Source organism: Centruroides sculpturatus, unplaced genomic scaffold (genome assembly GCF_000671375.1).
Source record: "Centruroides sculpturatus isolate CEXI.00-Female unplaced genomic scaffold, Cexi_2.0 scaffold965, whole genome shotgun sequence".
Classification (NCBI taxonomy): domain Eukaryota; kingdom Metazoa; phylum Arthropoda; class Arachnida; order Scorpiones; family Buthidae; genus Centruroides; species Centruroides sculpturatus.
This window is the reverse complement of record NW_019385207.1, coordinates 251,638-272,445: the sequence shown is the minus strand read 5'-3', so window position 1 is coordinate 272,445 and position 20,808 is coordinate 251,638. Positions and strand designations below refer to the sequence as shown.

General features: G+C 29.8%; 3 protein-coding genes across 3 annotated transcripts in view; 2 read left to right on the top strand and 1 right to left on the bottom strand.

Moving 5' to 3' along the window:
• Window positions 1-16,102, top strand: part of LOC111636122 (SCY1-like protein 2) — a 78,935-nt gene extending 62,833 nt beyond the window's left edge. The window contains exons 11-17 of the mRNA XM_023381296.1: window positions 1,556-1,688; window positions 4,801-4,919; window positions 5,009-5,112; window positions 11,209-11,324; window positions 11,757-11,968; window positions 15,032-15,190; window positions 15,264-16,102. Of these exons, the coding sequence (XP_023237064.1) occupies window positions 1,556-1,688; window positions 4,801-4,919; window positions 5,009-5,112; window positions 11,209-11,324; window positions 11,757-11,968; window positions 15,032-15,190; window positions 15,264-15,287 (867 nt within the window). The 3' untranslated portion in view covers window positions 15,288-16,102. The remainder of the gene's footprint in view (window positions 1-1,555; window positions 1,689-4,800; window positions 4,920-5,008; window positions 5,113-11,208; window positions 11,325-11,756; window positions 11,969-15,031; window positions 15,191-15,263) is intronic.
• The window catches only part of LOC111636118 (SCY1-like protein 2), a 37,067-nt gene continuing 23,147 nt past the window's right edge, over window positions 6,889-20,808 (top strand). The window contains exons 1-5 of the mRNA XM_023381293.1: window positions 6,889-6,944; window positions 7,151-7,276; window positions 7,524-7,700; window positions 7,793-7,915; window positions 8,062-8,175. Of these exons, the coding sequence (XP_023237061.1) occupies window positions 7,163-7,276; window positions 7,524-7,700; window positions 7,793-7,915; window positions 8,062-8,175 (528 nt within the window). The 5' untranslated portion in view covers window positions 6,889-6,944; window positions 7,151-7,162. The remainder of the gene's footprint in view (window positions 6,945-7,150; window positions 7,277-7,523; window positions 7,701-7,792; window positions 7,916-8,061; window positions 8,176-20,808) is intronic.
• Window positions 16,347-20,098, bottom strand: LOC111636121 (stress response protein nst1-like). The gene is made up of 6 exons (XM_023381295.1): window positions 19,510-20,098; window positions 18,579-18,753; window positions 18,311-18,452; window positions 17,810-17,948; window positions 16,844-16,977; window positions 16,347-16,761 (listed from the first exon to the last, which is right to left on the bottom strand). Exons 1-6 carry the CDS (start codon window positions 19,672-19,674, stop codon window positions 16,647-16,649), a joined length of 870 nt encoding a protein of 289 aa, XP_023237063.1. The 5' UTR covers window positions 19,675-20,098; the 3' UTR covers window positions 16,347-16,646.

Genomic DNA, 20,808 nt, shown 5'->3' with positions numbered 1-20,808 from the left:
GAACATTGCATGTTTATTTACTTTAATGATATAAATTATTAAAATTAAATTACAATTTGTTTCCATATGAACAAATTACTGCAAATACAGAATGTTCTGTACATACAAAAACACAGAATTATCGATTTAATCCGAACAGATGAGTTAGAAAAAAGGTATAGGAAGTATGTGATTGGAGTATCAAAGATTCTCCAATGTTCTCAGAAAACGGATAATGTATAGTTTATATCCTTATATCTAAACTAAAGAATAGGCTTATATTTTCTTAATAAAAGGAAAAACACCATTCATGAAAAAAATTAATATAATAAGAAACTGATATTTTCTCTTAAAATATACAAGCACGATATTAAAATGAAAATCTAGCAAACACTAGAATAAAATATACTTCTGCAGTTTTCTTTTTCAATTCAGCTCGGACACTTCCTTGACACACAATCTTTCAAACCATTTTGCATCCATTTATTTCGAAATATTTTTGTGAATTTGAAAAAATATCGTGTTTAAACAATAAGATGATGCATCAAGAATTGGAAAATGGAAGAATAAACGAGGTTTCGGTGAAAGAACATTACACCTCCATATAAAAGTATTCGTTTTCACTTTCCCGGCTCTGTTATATACTGTATAACAGAGGGAAAGTATGGCAATCGGTCTAAAAATATGATCCCCCAAGATCTTTACATTTTTGGATTCAAGGGACCTTGAAATGTCGAAAAAAAAATTCGGATGTTTTTCTGTATAGAGTGTGTGTGGAGGGCACGACGTTGTTCATCTTATTTGAAGCTTAATAATTCCTGTGCTTTTTGTCAAAAATTTCTGAAATTTTGCAGGATGGTTTCTTTAATAAGGAGATTTATGCTATTGAATTTTGGTGATTAAACGTCGAGGGGATGGAAAGATAAAAGGGGTCATGTGTATCTCCAATAGGGTTAGACTTAATGACGATTTTACTCGTTATTAGCATTTCCAAATACCTACTGTCAAAATTAAGCTTTTTGCCACTTTATAATAATTAAAAATATAAAAAGTTTTTAATAATAAAATATCGTAACAGAAGGCGCCACACACGCAGTTTTAAACGTTACCGGAAAAGTTAAGCAACTCGTTACTAGCTATTTTAAAATACTTCTTTACACTAAACATTAGTGTCATTTATGATTTATTTTCTAATCATATTTAACACACTTTGAGCCTTGGCACACTGTTAATAATTAACATTAAAACTTTAATTATATAATATCTTCAGTAACAATACGCAGACGAAATTTGCTTGTATAGAATAATCCAAAGAGACATCTCGAATTTCTTAAGAGTAATCATCATCATCATTAAGAATTTATTTTGCGGTTTCTCTATACAATTGATAAAGGTGACTGTCGGATCAATAAAATTATAATTATTTAACAGTTTCTAGTTTCGATTAAACTATACTTTAAACACGTTGCTAAGGATATATCCGGAAGCAATTATTGTTAAATATTGACGGAAAGATTTATCATTTTATTCAAATTTGAATATTTTGGATTTTAATAATAACAACTTTTGCTTACAGATGCAAGCAATCGCATTGACTTGCGTCGAGAAGATCATCGATAAATTAGAAAAGACCAACATCCTGGACGATGTTTTACCTATGCTTAGTAAAGCTAAATTACAAGATCCTGCAATATTAATGCCGGTTGTAAGTAAGTAAACAACCGAAAATTGTTTATGATTGATTTTTCTTTTGCACCATCTTTTTGTAACTGTAATTCGAGAGTTTTTAATACCCGGTTTGTGTTTTTGTAACGATTTTCTACTCGTTTAATTTTTTATATTTTTTTTAAAGCAATTTATTTAATTTTTCAAAATTTTATTTATATATGTAAAGAAGAACTTATAAATTATTAATAAAAATTCGACAAAAATTATACTAAATCACAAGTTTTCAAACATTCGGTGACTTTATTTTTATTTTTATTTCTTTTTCTCTAACCGATACAAACGCCGATTTTATACAGTAACCTAAGGGAACAATTTTATTTAGTTCTTCTTTTGTAAACAAAAATATCGAAGGAGGGAGAAAAGGCAGAAAATAACATTTTACTTCGGTTAACGTGACGGGAATTTCGATCCTTTCCGAATTATTAAAGATATAAAAGAAAAAAAAAGTCGTGTACTCGCCTGTCTTAATAATTGAAAATTTAATTATAGGTTTCGTTTACGCCATTTTACAGCAATTAAATTCCTATAGATTATCTAAGACACAAATTAAAATATTGGGAAGGAATTTATAGTAAATGGATAAGAGTTAATTTTGCAGTTTCCTAAATTAAAATTTAAACGTTAAAATGTTAATCCTGTACAAAGGATTGTCTTAAATTCTTAAGAATGTTGCCTTTACTTAATGTTTTTGTTACAAATTTGTATCAAAAGCTGGAAGATAAAGCAAAATTCGCCATTGTTTCTGTATTGCAAATTGAATAAGCTACTATGCAATTTGTAACTCGAAACTCTGTAATAGAACTAATTGTTTTTGCTATTTTGGATATATTAGACTATTTTTATAATACTGTTAACATCTTTTATTGTATTGAGAATTAATTAGTTAAATAACTAATTAATTCTCAATATTTATATCTGGTAAAATTTGTTAATAGAGTTAGTTTTTCTACTAAATTTGAATGTATAAATAATACGTGAGTTAGTTTTCTACTATTATATTAATATCGCTTCACCTTATAATGTGGCTTATCAGCGATGTATTCTATCACACGATAAAAATCTAGTAAATCACTCTTTGTCGTAATTGAATTTTTGTCACATTCTCGTTTCCAAAGTTCTTTCTTATGTAAGAAAAATCTCAATTTTTTTTTACATTTTTGACACGAATAGAACGAAATTTATAAGATCTAGAAGCTAAATTGATATATTTGAAGAATTACTTAATGGTAACTTTCTCAAACAGTTATAAAAAATGCAAAAAAAAAATGATTTATTGGTTTTGCATACAATAAAAGAAAACACCAAGTTCTGAAAATGCTTTAAGCTATTCGTTATTTTCGGTTTAAAATCTAAAAATATTTCTCGAAATCGCTAAAAACATTGTTAATATAATTTCCCGGGAAAAGGATTCATCGATTATTTCTCTCACCTTGTCACATGACTTTAACATTTGGTAGATATTTTGTCATATCTAATTGAATATCCTTCCCCTTTCCCCATTACAACGAGATTAATTATCATATCTATCGATTTCGTCTTCGAAAATGCTAGTGTTCCTATTGTGGTAAACACCTTTGTATATTTTCTTCGTCTCATACAAAACTTAAAATCGTAAAATTATGAAGGGACTGTTTTGTACAATTGTATGTATTATAGAAAATTAATATAATGATTTCTCAATAATTCTAGCGAGACAAATGATTCGCTTTGCAATACTTAATCCAAATCAATAAACACGTTTAGCATTTATAGTCGACACGATTCGTAATTCAAAGCTCGGAATGTCGTCCTCGAGAATAGGAAGAACAATTCTCACAGAATTTAATTATAATATATTTATACGCCGCTATTTAGGTCACATTTACGCATCTATAAAATACGATTAATATCAAACTTTAAATTAGATCGGAATTTTCCCCACTCGAAATTCATTAAAGTGCTTAGAATATAATAATAATAGAAAGAAAGAATTTTGAACTGGAAACTAAACTTTTCGGACAATTAATCGTCTCGACGTAATCGAGTTTAATCCGAAGTCAGTTAAATTTAATAGGAAGATCCGGATTGAGAACGGATATTCTAACAATTAAATAAGAGTACTGTAAGTTAGAATTCTGTAATTTTGGAAAATTTCGAAAATATGCATTTAATAAATTATCTTCTGTAAATAAATTATTCGCATTACACGAAAGGAAATAAACCTTTATGGCTCGTATCCGTTTCTAATGATTCGTTGTAATTTGAAAATTTTTCCAGAAAAATTTGAAATCGATGAGCGTTAAAAGGAATTTGTGAACTTCAGTTCCATTTTTAAATGCATCCTCCTCAAAATTCAGATTTATTTTATAATTTTTTTTAAATGCAACGACGACTTAACTGTACTTAATGGTATCCATATTTCAATATTTAACATGAAAGAAAAATAATTTTTGTAAAATATCTCTCCTTTTTAGCTATATATTTATAAAAAGTTTTGGTTACACATCTTAATCTATAGCTTGATTAAAAATTAATTTATCTTAATCATAAATATATATTGCTGGTATTTATTTGAACGAATATTTGGCTTAGCCTTCCGATATTTTCTCGTGTATTCACTATCATTATTTATATTGTTTTGTGGTTATAAGATAAATTTAATCCGACCATAGTTAAAAATATTCATAAGACTAATTTATAATTAAAAATCTCACATTTTTCTCCATTAAATATTTCATAAGAATCATTTTTTCGCAAAAATGAACTTAGAAACGTGAAACTAAAATATAATAGGCTTATTGTCAATTTTAACTTCTGGGATTTTAGCCGAACTCTTTTTTGTACAAAGAGCTTTAATCTCCGACACTAAAGAACTCTCGGGTCCAAAGCAATTATTTTTAAACTGAATTCTGTCCCTCGATACTAAAAACCATGCAAGATAGAAAGTCGGCGATTGATAACTGACTATTTTTTTTATGAAACGAAAAATTATAAAAATATATTTTTCTATTGTTCTTAATTCATCAATTTTTAAATCCTAACTTAATTAAACTTTTGTTTTTCTAAAGTATACTAAAAAAATAATAATAATAATAATAATTTTTTTCTTTGTAGGAATCTACAAACACATGTTAGGCGATAAAAGATACGGTTTAACAGTGAATATGCTGGCGACTAAAGTCATGCCCGTGTTAATTCCGGTAGTGGTGAGTCCTGCCCTTAAACTTCACCAGGTAATTTCATTATTGTGTTTAGATTTAAGTTGAATCTCTACTACTGAATTTCTATCAGCTATCATTAATTATTTTGATCCCCGATTAAGTTCACGTCTCTAGTTGAACTATTGGAAGAAATGCTGGAACACGTAGCTAAGAATCAGAAGAACAAACTAAAATTAGAACATCTTTCTGTGTCCTCTATTGATCAGTAAGTATAATTACGAAACCAACGTTTCTTTATTGATAATTTCCCAGTCTTATCGATCGTAATTTAACTCTTATACTTTCTAAATTATTGTTACTTATTGAATTTTCCTTATAAATCCCACCACAAATCACACAAATCTTTATATCATCCGTACACTAACAAAAACGAATAGCTTCTTTCCACCGACACTAATTCTAAGACAATAATAGGTGTTGACACAGAAATTCGATTCTTTCGAGCAACAGATACGGAATATTCCAATAATATTCGGTATCGAGTTGTCGCACGAGTGTGTGACATTTATGCTAAATGAGAAAAGCTGTCACAACAAACCATCAGTTTCGGCAATTTTATTGATTAAATAGGATAATGTCGTAGATGAAAGTTTGTTTACTGGAAAACATTGTTAAACGGGATCGAATTTAATTTATTTCGCCAGAAATTGAAGGAATATTTACCCATTTTTATACTAGATTAGATAGATTAATGGGAGATTCTGTCTTAAGATGCGTGTTATATTAATGGATGTTTTATTTATTTTGTTTATTATTTATTTTTTATTAGGATACGTTGAGTCTAAAGTTACTTTATATCTAGTTAAATCCGTGCACATTAGGAGATCGCATGTTTTATTTCATACAACGCTGTATGTTCTTGTAAAATTTTAAATCAATATTACCTTTAACTTATTATAGAAATTTAACCTCTGCAGAATCAATCTGTTCATTAAATTTTTCTAAAAATTGTAAGAAATTTCGTTTAAAATTCTAATATTAATGTACGTGAATTTGTAATTGAATTTTTGTCACATTCTCGTTTCCAAAGTTCTTTCTTATGTAAGAAAAATCTCAATTTTTTTTTACATTTTTGACACGAATAGAACGAAATTTATAAGATCTAGAAGCTAAATTGATATATTTGAAGAATTACTTAATGGTNGGTAAAAAATAAACTTTTATCATTTAAATTTTGGATAAAAACTAGTCTTTTATCAAAGTTGAAAATCGAAATTATAGAATATATTTTCTTTTCATTAAAAACAATTTTATTGGATGTACACGCCTCGATTCTTTTCTGTTTAAACATAAATTGTTTGTCTATAGTTGGGAATGGCAATTCATTCAATAGCCCAAGGCCAAGTTTTCCATGCTTTTCACACGAGTAATGTATAATACGAAATGAAAGGAATATCCACTCTAGCAACTGAAGAAACATAAAAGTTGCCGTTTAAAATAAGAAAGTCGCTTTATTATTCTACCGTCTTTTATTTTATTAATGATGACATTAAAATATACTCAATACAAATTAAATTCGTAATTTTTTTATACTCGGAAATGAAACTCACGTACTCTTTCTGTTTATTTTTTTCTTGCGAAAGCTAATTTAACATTCTGTTAAGAAAGTAAAATCTACTACACTAAACAAATTCCATTCTCCATATAATATGGTAGTCACTTTGAATGCTAATAATAATAATAAAGATATTTTACTTAACTTTAATAAAATATATAATATTTTTTTTAATTTATGCAAAAATTTGTATGCAAATTATCTCTTCTCTTTTAAAAAGACATCTTTCCAATAACAAGAAAATGGATTGTTTCAAAGTGAAGATGAGTCGTAAATAGGACGATTTTTCACAGATATTTTTAATGTTTTATGTATTAAATTTTTAGTTATTATTATTGTAGAATGTATATGAAGAAAATATGCAAAGTAAAGTAATATTTAATATTTAATCTGAAAAGTTCCTGCGGTTCGATTTTTTAGCTGTCACCTTTCCATATGACAATGATATTAATATTGTTGAGAGGCTCTTGCAATATTTTTTGGTATAAGAAATATGTTACTCTATGAAAACTCAGGGAAATGACCATATTTCATACAAGTCATAAATATATATATATATATTTCTTTCGTTATTTTGTAGATAGATATTTTAAATTCTCTTAAATACATATATTTTTACTTTAAATCCATACTTCAACTAACTACTTCTTGAGACCAATACGTTAATGAATTTCTTTAATTTTTTTAGATTAGATATTTTATGGATCCAGCAGTTAACGCTCTTTTATACCTCGACGTTATACAAATGAAAGATTCGGGTCATAAATCGAATTTCTATCACAGTTTGGAAGGTGTACTACCAGCAATTCCCAAGGTAGGTTTTCATTCACATACAATCTCTCTGTAAACATTTTCTTCTGTTTTATTTTCCAAATGCTTAATATGTTTTTCGAGACGCATTACAAATACTATACTAGATGCTTGTGTAATTTCTTACTGAGTGCAGAACCGTGTTTGGCAAAAAGTAGCCTTTTGGGATTGGTGCATTTTGTTTTTTCTTTTTTTTTTCACTAGTGAATTTTTGATTCATAGCATCGATTTGTATTTTTACACGGTTTTAGAAACTCTGGTATCAACACGTTTTACCGTCTTTACAAGCCGAACTTCAATCACCGGAAGTGTTAGCTGCCGCTTTACAACCGATACTATTTATGATAGAAGCAAGTACTCCGGAAGAAAATCAAGCCTACATTCTTCCACTTTTTCGTACTGTATTCAGTATGCCTAAATCTGTACAGGTAAAAAATACAGTTACAGTATTAATTAATTACATACGACGGTATTTTGTGCTTGTATGTTGTAACACCGAAATTTTAAAAATCGTTTTCAGGCGACAGTAACGCTATTGGAAAGATTAGACGTTATCATGAAAAAAACGCCTAAGAGTGATATTAAATCGGACGTATTACCTATGTTGTACAATGCATTCGACTCTACAACACCGCAGATACAGGTAAGAGATAATGAATAATTAACAGAAAACTTTCTTAACTTTTAATAATTATGATAATTTTCGTTTAATTTTACTTCTTAATTTTTTTCCAATTAATTTTTTAATAAAAATGATAAGAAAATTAATTTAAGTATCCAATTACTTAGACGGCGGCGCTTCAGGCTGTAGCAAATATAGCGGATTCTTTAGAGGAATCGGCCGTTAAAAAAATGGTCCTGCCCAGAACTAAACAAGTTTTCGATAACGATTCCGGTGTTAAGGTAAGATTAAAGCTTATTTGTAAGCAAAATCTAATCTAAGTAAGTCTTAATAGATTCGAGAAGACAAAAGCAAAAAAAAAAAATCGAAACGGCTTAAGAATCTCTCTGGCAAGATATTAATTTAAAAACAATTATCACCAGTAATGAGACAGGACCTTTAAGCATTTCTTTACAAAAAAAAAAAAAAATGATTTTCTTTCTTCAATTCCCCTAATTTAAAACCTAGACAAGAAATATCATTTGATAAAAGATTTTACTCGCTTGCTGTATACAGTGTCAAGTGAGTCCTAAATAAATAAAATTGCAATTAAAGTCTGAATAATAACCCCCTAAAAGATTTTGTATCGAAATTATGACATATTTCAGATATATTTTCTAATTCTAATTTATAGAAATGTTGATTCCAGTGCTTCAACGAACCTTAGTCTACTATACAGTATATCAAGTACAGGTAACCCCCCTATAACACGGTAGTTACGTTCCAAAAAATTGCCGTGTTATGCGAAACAAAGAACTAGTACGAAAAGCAGGGTTAGGTTCCAAAAATTAAAAAACATGCTACTATATTTTCATAATTAACAATGTTTTCTTTGTCATCACTAAAAGCACTATTAACCGAGAGCGTTTTATTTTTGGCAAGTTATCCTTATCCTCTGAGCATTTTTCTGCATTATTTTCAGATTCATGCTTTACCTTTTGCAAAAAGTGTATATAATTTTAGATTGCTTGCTTCTAGTTAAAAGATCTTTATAAATTTCCTTATACGGTCCTAAGCACTTATGGAATAAGGGAAAAACATCTGCTAACACCAGAAGCAGAAGCGTCGAGATCTGGCAAAATTGAAACAATTTTCGCGAAGGACCATGTGTATAGAGGCGAGAAAAGAAAATTTACATACTGAAGTACTAATAGTTCACGAAAATAATAATTTTCGTAAACTATTAGTACTTAAGTATGTAAAAATTTATTACATTTTATGTTGTAAGAGGGTTTTACTCAGTTCTCGAACCGTGTCAGAATGAATCCGTGCTATAAAAGTACCGTGTTATACGGGGGATGGTACCAATTCTCGAACCGTGTTAGAGNTACGTGAATTTTTCTTTTGTAAAATATTAAATTTATAATCTTAAAAATTTAATTTTGCACATTTTTAAATGTAAAAGATTACCTTAAGATATATTAATAATAATATGATTAGTATTAAGATGCAGAACTGAAACATATCTTAAATTTAAAATATTTTTTAAAATTCCTTTAAGATTATGTTTTCCTATTAAATTATATGATTATTTATATATTTTTTACTCAAGATTCGTCTATTAATGCTAAAATTTTTACTATATTAAGTGTATATTATATGAAATATACTCTCTATATATATTATAAATTATTTTTAGGAATTTTATAGTTATAATTAACTATGAGAATATTATAAATATTTCAATTTAAATAAACAATTTTAATAGTTAATATCTAAATGTTATTCCTAGTTTACTCAAAGACTACGTTTACTAATGTGTGGTAAATTAATTTTAAAATTTAGCGAAATTCAAACTTTACTTAAAACTTAAAATTAAATCAATATTATTCATAAATTATATATTAAAATAGAAGAAACTAATTCTATTGTTTTGTAATTCCATTGGAAAAATTATAGAACTAGATGCATTTATAAGTTAATATAAGACTATGCAAGCTCGAGATGCATGAATATATTTTCCTCCATTCACAGACTCCTTAATTCGCGCTGGAAGCAATTAATTATATAGCGAGACAAATTCATTATTAAATACATTCCATCGGTATTCTTTGCAAATCCTGCAATTCTTGGAATAAGTAAATAATGAACAATTCGACTTTGGATAGTGGACTTTATATGACATTAATGCCTAAAGTTAATTCAAAAATTTAATACGTAATTAGTTATTTCCCATTGGAAAATTTGCTCTTTATAATAATTTACTCATCTGTAAAGTTTTAAATAAATTTATATTGACGTAATGGTGGAAAGGTGAATTACGCAACCGAAAACGACGTCGTTACGCGCCAAGGTTATGAAATTTTGGCATTTATGTCGCGAAAAAAGTCGTTAATAAAGTTTGAAATATAAAGTCATTTTAAATGGCATTCAGATGAAACGAATAAGGATTCTGTCACGGATGCGTTAAAAAGTCCTTTCGTGTAATTAAAATTGATTTAATTATAAATTTCAACATTAATTCAGTTATATATATCTGAGGAAAACTCTTTATTAGACATTCTTTGCGCGAAGGATTTATTTCTAGAGTGTTATTTAGAAAGACTTCATATTTTAGAACCTATTTTTTTCATCTCTAAATTAAAATTTATAAAAGTTTTATGAAATTAACTAGAAATTTTAATTGCCGAGAAGTCTTTTTGAACATCTAACAAAGAATAACGTTCAGGATTTTAGGAAAAAGAGATGAACAAAACTTTAAATTTCTAATCTTTTAATGTGTTTTCATTTCGATGCCTTATTGGGCTTCAATTTGAAAAAATTGTAGACTTATAAATTCCACTGTCAGTCTGCATGTCCTTCCTTAATCTCGAGAAAGGAGTTATATAGATAAAAGTCGAGACCAGATATAGAAAGCTTAAGAGCAGGAGGCCCCATTAACTGTATACAAACCGAAAGTCATGCTATTTCAATTCAAAAATGTTCCCCCAAAAGCAGTCAATAGATGACCAGCACGACTCGATTGTTAAAGGAAAAGTATGATGTACAGGAGCAAGCCACTATTAATATGAGGTGGAGAGCATATATTTTCTATTAAATAAATTTAAAAATATGATTAAAAATTGCAACCCGGAATTGTGACGATGTCACAATAAAATAATCTTAATTGCATTTCCTTTTTCCGACTACAACTTCTATAGCAAATGCTCGTGTAAAATTATTTATCAAATGAATGTATTTATGTATTCTGATCTTACTTGAAACTTCTATTCAAATTTTAAAATTTTCAAGCATCTGTGTACATTATATATATATATATAAATTATCTGTTGCAGGCCGCAAACGATCGATCATCCTGCAAGGTACCCACACAGACCTCCTTCTCTACGACTAGAATCCAGAAGACAATCTATTAGCATGGACGATGTGATACAAAGAACATGCAACTCGGGTAAGAACGTTATCAGTTTATCAACAAAAATAATTAAACGCGTTTTCTAAATCGAAAGGTAACCGTTCACAATCCAGAAATGGAAAAATAAACAAGTCACTCTGGTTAAAGAACAAAAATAAAATACAATCGGTAACAAAGACATTGGAGAATCTGACAAAAGATTAGAAAAAGAGAATTGCATCTAGCATCGACTGACCTAATGGTAAATTGCTCTGTTAGAGAGAGTGACTCGGACTTCCCTAGGGTATAAGAGTAAAGGAGTTTGTAGGCAAGTTTGGACAATATCTCCGGGGAAGAAAGTACAGCGCATTTCCTGTCAAAACGGTTACTCTAAGTAGATATTCAATCTCTTTCATTCGGTATTTATTCTTCGGCCACCGTTATCGAGTCAGAGAGTTAATTTTCTAATTCGACTTGGTGTTGTTACAGCCACAGAATCCCCAGACTCTAATCTTCTCAGAGTGCAAGCTACGCTGCCTGGAAGAAGACATTCCGACAATGCCATTCAACCACCGAGGATATTAGTCGCGCCCTCGAGCCCTCAAGACACATTAGGATTGTCGTCGTCGAATCTTCAGATGAGAAGACACTCCAGTGCAGGACCACAAGATATACGCTTTATGTTCGCCTCCTCGCCAAAAGTAAGCCGTTTTTCATAATATAAGACTGTCCTGGTTATTAGTAATCGACCATCTCTTAATGGACTCGCTTTGGAAGAATACATTTCTTCTTTTTCTTTTTTTCTTGGTTTTGTTTTTGTTTTTTTTTTATCAGAGAATAAACACTCAAATCTCTTGCGGAGAAAAGTGAATTAAAGTATTGGAAAATTTTAGAAATGGAAGTTAAAAAACTGCATTAGGTAGACGACATTTTTAGAACTAAATCGAAAAAAATTTTCCATTGATAACAGAAGTATGTTAACAATGATTATGCTATAACAGGTAGCCTATACTGAAAGCAAAAACCCAACCGCCGCTTCTATTTTCTAGATTTGCATATAAAAATCCTTATTCCATTTGCTTTTCGCTTTTTATAGAAATAAAATAAGTAAAAAAAAGAGACAGTATTGTACTCTGAAATATTTTCGTGGTATCGTCTAAAAATAGATTTAAAAAATATAATGAAATTATTAAAGTAAATTAAATTTTAAAAAAAATGAGGATAAATATGTATATATTATTGTAAAATCTTAGTTTCTCGATTTTTTCTTGCTAATCCGAATCTTGTTTCTTCAATTTTATTCATAAATGGACAAAATAAGGAATATGATAGACAGTTCGTTAGCATACTTTTTTAAAATAATAATTTGATAATAATAAATTAATATACAAAGACGGAATAAATATACAGTATATTTTTATATATAACGTAATATAGAAAATAAAATTTATTCTTAGATCATTATAAATACTATATATGACAGAAAATAGCAAAACCATGTTATCTCTATCGATTATAGTTCTAAAATTATATAAGTTTTTGTTATCATTTTCTAAAGAGCACAAAGACCCTTTAAAATTAATTTTATATTCGTTTCGTCAATTACTTAAGAGATACAACAGCAGCAACAATAAGCTCCATTGTTAGAAATATAGATTACGTCGTAATTGTTTGAATTTCATTCCGACCAATCACGTCTATTATTAATTTGTTTTCGTTTCAACCAATTAGCGGAAAAGAACATTTTAATTAAAGGATTTTATTAAAAAAACTTAGATCAATTTATCCTCGAAAATATGACATATATTTCAACTAAATATTGTACATTAAAATCACGGATCAATTATATTCAGAACAAAAATATTCGAGTATAAAAATCCTAATTGGATAACAAAGCTATTTTAACGTTATTATAATTTAAAGAAAAAATAATAATAATAAGATTCGGCATACATTTCAAATTGTAAATAATTTAAATTTAGCTAACTACATGCATACATAATTTATACAAAATTTCCTTCAAAGAAATGACACTTTTTTTCGTTCGTTTGAAAGTTTTGATCGGTTTTTATAATCATCAAAATGCATTATGCCACCGCTTATTGTCTTCCCTATCTTTCCACTCTATCGATAATCGCATGATGAAGTTATCATTCTTTGTAAAAGTGAATAATTACCTAAGTGTGGAAAATTAACTTTCCACTTGGTTAGGTGTAATCGCCCGGCCTAAGATAAATCCAGCTTACTTTTCACTTTTCCATTAAGTTTCGGGAAATGCAGCCATCTATCGATGAATTTCAGAAATACTCGCGAGAAAGAGAGAGGATTTTTGCTTAAATTTGTATATTATTAAATATTTAGCGTAGAAAAGTTGCAATATAACCGTGCCTACGCTACCAGAACCATTTTATCTGATTTTGCAACAATATTTTAACTATTTTTTTTCATAGAATGCATAAGAATTTACAGATAAGGGAGGGGATAAATGTATTATTTATGTTTCCTTTAAGATATTTATTTGCAAATACACTCAAAACGTGGAAACAGAAGCAAAAGTTTTCGCGTAATTGATTTGATTTAAACTCGTTTGCTTGACACTAAGCTGGATTATTATTAAAATTTAAAGTAGAAAATGCAATTACGAAGCCGGTAGTAGTTTTGATTGTTTTAAATAATCTAAACTTATACAAAGAATAAAAATAAATAAACCTTTCGGATAGTTATTACAGGCTACGGGGAATTTCGATCTAAACCGAATGCAAATATTTACAGGGAGTGTGTGTTAGAGTTAGATTTTTAGATAGAAGTTGAAGATTTGGGAAATTTATTCATATCCGATTTACCGGGTACAACGCCGGTAACTAGTTATTGGAAATCAATGAGAAGTTTTGTAGAATTCACTGCAATTGCTTGCCGCTCTAATCGATAATCGCTTTCGGTACTTCGGTAAATGTGCAAAAATTAATCCGATTCGCAGTTACTTATACATTTTTTTTTTCCTTTTTATTATTATCGAAAAATCTTTTCGTGTTAACGTGCACGTATCTGCCGGATCGTGTCTCTTCGCTCCCGATGGCTTACTTGTAGATTGTGCACTTTTAATGTACGAATGTTCTTACTCGGCCGCGCTTTACATAATAGCTCTATAAAGATGCAAAAATGTCAATGATTTATACGGTTTACAGAATTGAATTTAAGCGCAATTTAATTTTAGAAAAGAAGAGTCCGGTTGTTCTATTTTAACTGATGAGTTGTGTTGGCCTGTGACCTGTATACTAGTTTAGAACGATAAGCACGATATTTTAATTAACCGTAATGGACGATTCAACTCTACAGATATAAATTATAAAAATATCCGCCTTTTATTTTTAAATTTTTTATATAATTACAATTTAAAAGCGTGTATGTCGATCGAAATGATTTAATCAAAATGGCGTCCGAAAGCTATTTACTCCAAACTGTAATTTCTATTTAAAATCTCTGCCGGCGTTTGGCGTTATTTATACATACAAATATTGACTACGTGTCCAGTTAGTTTCCTGTAATAGCCGCTTAAATTATTTACATTCTAATTATTAACTAAAATCGACAAATAAAATACAAAACAAATCTTTGCCGTGATTAAAAATAAAATTATATTGGAAAAAGACACCTGATACCTATCAAATCCGATATTTTCTCGGAAGAATTTATCGCCGATTAAATTATAGTAATGCAAATTTAACCGTATATATTGATATAAATGTAATTATGTATATTTACAGGTTAGTCCCAGTCCTACACCCGCTCATGGCTTTAATTTAGAAATGCCATCTGCGGGTAGATCGGGTAGAAGATATTCGGCAGCGGCACTCTATATGAATTGTATGGCGGAGCCCGCAAATCAACCTTCTAGCTTACTACAGCAAATAGGATCAGGAATGGCAAGTATTACTTCTATTTACAAATGTAAGATACTATTCCTGTTTGATTTGAAATCGATTTCTATATTTGCAGCAACAACTTTTTTCCGGAAAATAATCCGGTTTATGGGTTTAAAAAGAAATGAACAATTCCTTTCGATGCAATACCCGGATGTTCCTTTGAGACACCGTCGTAGTGAGACCAGACCTGCAGTAGGACACCTTTCCATTAGACGGACAATCCTAGCTTGCGCTCAGAAGGTAGGCCCGTGCGGTGTATACATTTTGGACAATCCCCAAAGCAAGAAGTCAAACCAGTATTTCCAACGCTTTGTGTTTTCACAAATTAATGCTCGCTATATAACAATTTATGTTTTTCTTTCATCAAAAAAAAATATCGGACACATTTCTTGTAGATAAAGTTTATCCGCTAATGGCGGATTTTCATTCCAATATTCAAAACATCTTCAGCGTTTTCACTGCCCTGCCTCCACTTCTATGTCCGACGCATCCACAAATATATATATAATATATATATTTAAAAAAAAAGAAACAAAAATAATGCGCAATAAATTAATGATGGTTAGTTATCGACGGCTACGTGTTTAATGCAAATTATTATTGATATCACAAACGGATTGTTCTGACAGAAAATTGTTTTGATACGCTGGGGCGTTTCGATTAATATACTCTATTCTATTTTGAAAACGTTGACTATGTATGTAGATAATTATATCTCAACCGATGCTAAAGTGTTTACATTTACTTAATATTTTTATTTTCGTAAATATTAAATGTCCTATTCCAGCTGTGTCCCGAATATATTAACATATTCAATCTTACATTTTCGGACAGATGATTCTTTATATTTAAAATACATAATCGTGTTTACATTTTGGATATTCTAATATATTAATACGAGGACGAAACACGTTAAGAAAGAAAATTTATTATTTAAAAAAAGAAGAAGAATTATAAATGTTGAAAAAAAAAATTACTTCTGGAATTCGTTATTTGTAAAGATTATTTTTAAAAAATTAAATTTTAATCCGACAGAAATTATGCAAATGTTAAAACTAACCTGGAATTTTATTTCAAATACCCTTCGACGTAATATATATCGAGAAGAATTTTAACCAAGAAAATAAAATTCTCCTTTAACTCTTAATAAATTAACTAAACGCACAAAGAATATGACATAAATTTAAATTAAATTAATGACCGCATTTAAGCTTATAATTAGCTTTATTTTAATTAAATTTGAAAATATTTCGCATGGTTCAAAAGCAAATTATTTCCAAGCCGGAATCGAAATCCCGGGAAAAATAAGTCGAATAAATCTTTATATAATTAATTAACGTTTATTTTCCAAACTTTATTACAAATCCACGAGTTTTTCTCAACTATTCTGTACATAGAAAACGTCGAAGAAATAACGTGCTGTACATAATAACTATATAATAAACGTCGCACCTCTCTAATCTTCTCTATACTCCGGTATTCTATCTAGCATTTGTTTTCTTTTCCTGACTTTATTTGCGTGTTCCTCTTTGGCTCGCAATTTTTTCCTCAGTTCTTGTAAATGTTGTTCGCTTCATAAAAAAAATATCAAAAATGTAAAAATTCTAATGAAAATTTCATTCGTTTATTAAAAAAAAAAAAAAAATTACTCACCGACTCCTGGCTGAAGCTTCCATCTTCTCGGACTGTTTTAATCTTTGTAGTTCTGCCTGCTGAGCAACAGCTGTGGAAACTTGATCAATACGATCTTTTGTAGCAAGCTTGCTCAATCGTTCTTCTTCTCGTTGCTACAAATAATCCAAGTATTGTTTATCTCGACCTATCATTTAATAATGTCTAAAACAATATATTTCCACAACGCCATTTATTATTAACCACTCTTATCAAATCTATTAATTATTATTATTATTATTATTATAAACGGCGTTTATGATAATTACGATAATGAAATGAGGAACCGTAATCCGATCCTAATGTATAATAATAATCTGGCAATTTTATCAATTTGGTAAAACGTTTCGTCGTAGGAAGCAAGAGTTTGCACGTCCTAATGTATATTTTATTTTAGTATATTTACGTTTTTGTAATGTAAAGGCGGTAAAAGTGTTTTACGCCATCGAAAACAACAACATCCGTGTAGAGTAAGGTATAAAATATTTTAGAATCCAAGACGTGCCACGGCAACGAATGGACAGGTATGCACCGGATACTGCCTTACGTGGAATATCGATCCGGAAAACCCTCACCAGACTATCGTCACATATCTAGATACTAACCATTTATTCAACACGCAAGTTATCCGCACTAAATTAAACGTGTACGGAATCATAACGGATACAAGATATTGTAATTCCCACGGAGATGAGGAAATTAAAGCGGAAAAATAAATTATTTTCATTAATTTTCAATTTAAGCATATTAAGTCAAATTAATAACTAAGTGAAAAATAGTTTAATAATCATTCTTTTTCTCCTAGAATAAAGCTTAATTAAAGTAGCTTAAGTATAAAAAGTAATGATTAATCTGAGTAAAGCGTCAATGGAAAAACTTTTCCAGATAAAAAAAATCTGAGCAGAAAACTGTTGATTTCGTCAAAAAACCGAGAATTTCCATAATTACCTTTCTTCTTTTCTCCGCTTTATCTAACTTTTTAGTTATTTCTTCGTAGGTGAGTTCCTTTTTTTTCTTTTTTGGTTGACGTAGAATGGGCGGCAAGCGCCTAATCGTCTGATATTGATTTTCATCGACTAACTCGAACCTGACAAGAAAAGCGTTAAATGAATAAACATATAATAAATAATTATCATTAAAAATATCTTTATCTAATGCAAAAGAAAACAAAAAAAAAGAAAAATAAATTCATTTTCCTACAACAGTTTTTCCCTAAAGAATACCATTAATTGATTTATCGCAAGATTTTTTTACGATTCCCATGAATTTTGCAACGATTTTTATTTCATTAGAAATGCTTTAATATTTAAGTATTTAATACGTAAGTTTCTCGGTAGAGCAAAAATTGCTATTTCTCTTTTGTTTTTATTAAAATCGATAATAAAGAATTTCGTTTGGGCAATCAGCGGGATTGCTACAAGAAAAAAATTCGACGATACCAGAACTTACGTCAATCCACCGGTTGCTCGAGATGCGGGACGAAATATCAAACCTTCTTCTCGGAGTTTCTGCATGATTTCCTTTTGCTCCAGCCTATCTCTGTCTTTGGGACTTAATTTCCTCGGACACGCTCGGCCTTCGACCAATAATTCTAATCAAAGAAACCGTTTATAACGTCATCAATCTAGGAGCCCGTACGGATTAATATATTCCGCTGGATTGGCACCGTCTTATTTTAATATAAGTGGTGGAGCGCATTAATCAAATGTTTCCTTACCTAAATTGTCCATAGGTTGAAATTCCCGATGTACTTTCTGCACTTTTATTGGATCGGAATGCTCCGTTACGATGTGAGCGTATTCTTCGTCTAATTCGTAAACTCCGGAATCCGAACTGACCGCGCTTTGACACGAATTGAAAGAAAATCCCGAAACTCTGCTATCCATCGACGCCTGAAAAATTAATTATTTAATTTATGCCGCCACGAAAATCTGGCGAAAAATATAGCCAGCGACATCGAAATTACTTCCGCCATCTGGTGATGCTATTACGAAGCAATTTCGCTCTCATTCGTTAATTAAACGATTTTGTTTTAAATTTAAAATTTTATTATTAATTTTAAATTTAAATAATTAATTAATTCGTAAAGTAATTTTTTGATAATATTTTAATATTTTATTATCGGTTACGTACGACGTAAATCTATCAAAACCGAATTAGACCTAAAAATCGATAAATTAAATATTAAGAATGGTTAAGTTTAATATAAAGTGAGAGCATTTGACAGCCGAGGCATCTCGTTAGGAAAAGAAAAGACGAGTTAAAAGCACCGTATCTTTTCTTATTAAAACAATATTAGTCGTTAATAAAAGGCACACCCTTTTTGGCACGTTTAATTCTCTCGGGAGTGAATGACTATTAAAGATAATTATTATTCCATTTTCTAATTGTGTTAGAGTTTCTCTTATCAATTAGCGACGTCAAGAATTCCACGGCGAAAAGTGATTGAGCAATGCTAAAACGGCTTTCACGTTGGGAAAATATGTCATTTGTATCGGTTAAATCACCGTCTTTAACGGGATTCTTGCCATAATTTTAATAACAACGCTTAGAATTATCCTCGAAACTATGCGTTTTCATTGGAAACATCAATAAATTCTTACGACTCGCTTAAAATATTTAAAATCCGAGCATCGATATCGCCTTACCTCCAGTTTATCGACTTCTTCTTCGCTCTTGCAATCATCGTCTTCCGTTACCAGAACGTGAGGTAGTTCGGTTTCTTTCTTCTCCGGTGTTTTGGCATCTTTAGGTCCGTTTTCACGGGCGACTTTAATTTTCTGAGGCGATATTCGGCTGGCTGTACACCCCATGATTGGGCATTGTCACCAATGCTTCTGCTCTATGACGGATACGCTATCGACCCGCACCGACTGCCGTCGCTCACCATAGAAACCGAGTATAATTTACACACTAAACGTACTGTACACTATAAAGAACACGTAAACAGGTCGCTCTTAGTTCGAAATAGTATCGCTAGATGGAGTTAATTTGACAAAAGTGGGGCTTCTTCTACCCAGAACTTGTCCGTGCAATATTTTTTCACACTGCAAACTTTGTTTCCGTCAAAATTACTTATAATTTTCACAAATTCGTGTTTAAATCACATAAATCTACGTTTACGAAACAGTTATGACGCAACGTATTATTATTATCGATCTTTTTTTTTTTGATAAAAAGGTAGACCTATCGGGTTTTTCTGGCGAAGAAGATTCGTTCTGTTAACCCGTTTCTTCATTAAGATAATTGATTGCTGTTTATTAACCGAAGGACCTAAGACCAAAAAAAAAAAAAAAAGTTAATCAACAGAAAGATGCGAGATTACTTTTATAACATTATTCTTTAGTGTAGACTAGACTTTGGCACGTTTAATGACACCGCCGACGATTACGGACAAAGTAATTTTCGACAAGAAGACGTCCTTCAAAGAAACGAAAATATAAAAAAGGCGAGGATTATACAATGGGGAAATTTTTTAACGTTTTCGGCATCGACGATCAAATTGTTGACGAAATTAGGCCATCATTGAATAATTTATAACTTATAAATGGCACCGTATAATGGAATACCAAAATTTTGATCTTCTTTTTTTCTTTTTAATAATTTTTTTGACATAATTCTCGGCCAATGACATCGTCTATTTCCAATTATGGAATATAACCTCTCATAAATTTTGTACTTAGACAAATACGTTCGATAATAAGCAATGAGAATGTAATATCATTTGTCATCCAGAAGAATTAAGGAAGTAATTGCTTATGTACGGTTTTCCTAATTAAGTTTTTACACTACTTTTTTATATTATTTGTTTTTTCTTCCGACGAAAATGATAACTTTTCTGATTAAAAAACTAAATAAATAAATAAATAAAATTAAAATGAAAGGCAAAATTAAAAGTAAGGTGGAGAGAAATTTAATTTTTCTGAAGATTTTGATCAAATTGTTAT